The following is a 4349-nucleotide window of genomic DNA, read 5'->3' as shown; positions in this document are numbered from 1 at the left end:
GATGGCGTCGTGATGACGCCTCTTGGTCACAGACGACGGCGTCATGGCCACGCACTGCACCTGTAGCGCATGTCTACCTGTTGAGATCAATGTATTGGAATCTCATGGCCGGTGGATCGGCTGCATTGCCTCAGCGTCCGGTCGCTGCGCAGACGCAAGTTGGTTCGGTTCCGAAGAGCATCATCGCCTAGCGCCTCGACGCAGCTGCCTCCCGATTTCTCTCAATGCATCAAAGTAGGAAATAGGTAGATGACGATGCTCGAAGCCGTACTTAAAGCTGTGCATTCAATTGAACGAAACTTGGTCAAGCACTAAATATGGTGGTATGTGTCTAGATGTGGCGTATGCCACCATTAGTGGCCAGCCCGTAGAGGGCGCTAGACATTGCGCACGTCGACGTGACGAGGTGTTTTGAGCTCTCCAGAGTGTCCTCTATCACCTCGCTAAGTATGAGCGACTTTGTTGAAAACTCAAGTTGGCCGACCGATCGACCCCACCGGCGGCTGCCGCGCGGATCCATTGCCACCATGTCATGTCAGCATTTTAGCCAATCGCAAGGGCCAAATTAATTATTATTGAGCGGCCAACCCATATCGCGTAAGCGTCCTATTTCAGCCAATCATCAGTAAGCACCCCAGCGGCCATTTGACATCTTGCACATTTCCCGCCGCACTGACGTCCGATGGCCGTGCCATGTTGAGGCGCTTCCACGCCGCGTCGGCAAACATGGCGCCGTTGCAGCATGCCTGACGAGTGACCGAGTCACCGCAAGGGCGGAACCCTGTCAATGCTATCGACGGCCTCATGGGCACGCGACTGCCGGCGATGATGACGCTCTCGTGCTCGCTCGCTAGACTTGCAACGAGGCTACAAGCTGCCCAGCATCGTGCGCACCGCAACATCCTCTGGCGCGCGCCTCGTGGGCGACGCCTTCGGCGAGCGCGCGGGCAGCAATTGACGCATCTTCGCCTACGCCCGCTCGTTGTGGCGCCCACGAATCGCGCGCTCGAGGTGCTCGGACGTGCGACTTTCGTCTCGGCTGCGATCGTGGCGTGCTTCGATGCGGTTCCTCTTGCGCGCCGCTGCCTTGGCCACGCTCGACTCGTGCCAGGACGTAACGCTAGCTTCTCGAGATCGCTGCATCAAAATCGAGGACCAGCCTGCCACTCGTGCATTTAAGCACAATTAATTAGACATGGTATACACATGTGCAAGCTAAATGACTTCTGTAGTAGATGGAAGGACCGATCGATGACCTGCTGCGTAGTGCCAGGTACCATGCTCGTTCTTGCGCTGCTGCTGGTGGTGGCAAGGCGTTGATTGTTGACGATCACAATCGGACGGCACAGCATTGGATTGGCTAATTAGTAGCCAACGAAATGCATTGATTCGCCTCTTCGACCTGGCATTGGCCAAATATAGATATACATCATTTGTATTCGAAGAATGTTGGTGATTGAGAGGGTTGTGCGCGCCACATATTCGAGAATGGCTGGCGCGCACCACGGGGGTTCGGTAGGAGACCAGCCGATGACTCTGGCCTCGATCTTGGAGTGCCCTCCGTCGCTTTTGACGACCAACTTCTTTTACAACCATCGTCTTCCCGTGCTCCAGATTGCTGGCATGTCCAAACCACTTAAGCTGCCATCGAGCGACCCGATGCTTCGCAAAGTAGCCGAGCGCTATCCCAAAAAATCGGCGACACTGCTGCGTCGACAAGCCGTATCTGGCGAGAATGTCGTCCTCGTCTGGGGCCCAAAGCGTATCCGCCAGACAACGATCGTTCCAGCGGCCGACGTTGAGATTTCTGACGATTGGACCTCATCACTGCACTGTGAACTCTCGACGGTGCTCAAGTGTATCCGGCCCGACGACCGCCTCGCGCTCTCACACCTCAGCATCGACTCGCTGCACGACGCGGCGAGCTTGGCGCCAATCACGCGCCACGACGATGCGATCGCGACCCTCGTCGTCTTGCTTGCACCAGCCGACGCGTGTCAACTCGGCTTGGACTTTGTACAAAAAGACAGCGTTGCCACCCATCCGTGGCGCGAGCTGGAGACACACTGTGTGCACTATGCCCTCCTGTCGCCGGAAACGAAGCTCGTCGGTACTGGCACCACGGTGCGAAAGGCGCCTCCGCGCGTGGCCCTCGTGTTTCACGTATTGCGCGCATCGTTGCATGCCGATCGAGACGTTGGTCCTATTTACCGAAGCATTTTGTTTCTCAAGCAACTCGCGATGCACCCGCCTCTCGGTCTTCTGTATGGCGTTCACATCCACTTGTGTCGCCGCCATGCAGCGCCGGACTGGGGCGCCCTCGAGCCAACTCATACCGCGCTACTTGACGCTCTGCTCGCATCCGAGTGCTACGGCATCGGTCTCGCCGTGTACTCGGAGGTCGATGGTATCCTGCACTTTGCGAGGCACCATCAGTCGGCGACCGTTGCGTCCACCGACTTGCGCCACGTCCAGATCACAGAGCTCGTGACGCCACCGTCCAATCGACCTCGATACGGTATCAACGTCGTTCTGGTCTTTTGGCCAAAGCAGCACCTCGTCAATGTCATGGGCGGTGCTGCTTTTGCTACTGCGATGCGTGCCGAGGCACCTGCGGTTGCGCGGGCGTTTGTGGCCGACGCTGCTAGCGTCTTTTGCACAACGAGCGTCGTGACGCGCTCGCACCGTGGCCATCCGCCGCCGCCGACCACGACGCGATGCTCCAGCTGCTCGACGACGTTGGCGACGTCGACTGCATTCGTCGCTTTCTGCGACAGTGCGCAACGGTAAGCGCGACGTGTCCACTGTCACTGCTAGCTCCGTGGATCCAAAACCAGCTCGCCAAGTATGGGTGGGAGCCGCTGGCCGATGCTCTCAACATCCTCGTGTCTCGATGGTGCTCGGACAATGGAGTCGAACACGCGACATTGCTTGTCGCATCGCTTGCTGGTGTCACAAATGCTCCCGTGTGTGCGCCGCTCGATCAAGACTATGTCTACGAGTGCATCCGGCGGCTGTGGGCGACGTTGCACACGGCGTTTCTCAAGCCACACGTTCTGGAGCCGATGCCAGACGACACGCTTCAGCAAATCGTCGCTGACGCACTGTACATGGAGCACTACTGCGACCGTGGCGCCGACACGGACCGATGGCTTCAGGCTCACTTGCCTGCCGTCGCGCTCAGTCTCGTCGATGGCTTTCTATGGCCACCGACGGCGTCAGTGGTTGACGTAGTGTGCAAAGAGCTGCGTCGGCCGCTCGTGCATTTACCTTTGGCCTTTTCGATGGCACTTGCGCACAACACGGCTCTCAATCTCGAGTCGCTTCTCAATACAATGCTGCACCATGTCGACGCATGCGTGAAGGACGTTGTCGTGACCCAGACATCGCTAATGCGCTTGCTCTGGCTTCTGGAACGTGATCCGAGCCGGTGCTTGGACCAAGCCTACCTGCAAGCGAGTTGGCGCCAGTGGGCATGTCGCTTTGGGCTCGAAGCGCTTGTTTTTGTGGGCGAGGCCAGCGCGCTGACGCCGTCGATATGCGCCGCACTCTCCGCGCGCATGCGAGAGGCGGCGTGATAGCAGCAACTAAACTAAAGAAATGTCTTATGTACTAGTACCCTTGTATCCAACTGTTCCACTCTGTCTACGCTCCAACTACAGCAACTTGTCAAGGCGAGGCGAGGTCCGCGGCCGAGAGGAAGCCGACGTCGCAGCGAGGGCGGAACGCCGTTCTCAAGTAGTAGGGCTGGATGGAGCGTGGGACACATCGCACTATATCGCATTGACGACTTGAAGTGTCATCATCGACAACTAAGCTGAGCTGGACAAGGGAGGCAGCGGTTGAACGATCGAAGCGAGTAGCGCGAAAATAGGCGGGAGCGAAACGAGTGCGCGCCATACAAACGACGTGGCAGCAACATTTTAGGAACCTAGTTGCTTGACAAGCGCTAATTGATCGGTTGGGCCATCTCTGCTGATGGACTCGTAGGCATGGTCTTGATCGAGCGGCGCGCACACGAAGGCATATGTGACGCCTGCGAGCGACGCCACAAGCAATATCGCGTATTTGGCACCATTGTCTTAGCAGTACCGAGATACTAGGATGTCTAAACCGTCGGCGAGCGCCTCCAGATTGCTAGTCGATGCGTATGCAACGCCTTTGTAACAACACCATATGTTTCTAGATATACATATGTTTATAAATACATGTGTTCTTACATACACATACCTAAATACCCTATGGACCGATCGATAGCCTCTTCATCCGCGCAATTGCTGCAAAAAAGACGTTTCCCGCTGGACGTGCGCCACGAGATCGAAGCGATTCGTCAGCGACTTGGCGCTCAC

The 4349-nt window shown here is 57.2% G+C and overlaps 1 protein-coding gene across 1 annotated transcript; it reads left to right on the top strand.

The window, feature by feature from the left end:
* Positions 1 to 1492: 1492 nt before the first annotated feature.
* SDRG_15648 (hypothetical protein) lies at positions 1493 to 3578 on the top strand (the record flags this gene model as incomplete). Its single annotated transcript, XM_008621828.1, has 2 exons — positions 1493 to 2776; positions 2818 to 3578. Exons 1-2 carry the CDS (start codon positions 1531 to 1533, stop codon positions 3576 to 3578), a joined length of 2007 nt encoding a protein of 668 aa, XP_008620050.1. The 5' UTR covers positions 1493 to 1530.
* Positions 3579 to 4349: the final 771 nt, after the last annotated feature.

Source organism: Saprolegnia diclina (genome assembly GCF_000281045.1).
Source record: "Saprolegnia diclina VS20 unplaced genomic scaffold supercont1.97, whole genome shotgun sequence".
Classification (NCBI taxonomy): domain Eukaryota; phylum Oomycota; class Saprolegniomycetes; order Saprolegniales; family Saprolegniaceae; genus Saprolegnia; species Saprolegnia diclina.
The sequence above is the reverse complement of the archived record's forward strand: the minus strand, read 5'-3'. Positions and strand labels throughout refer to the sequence as shown.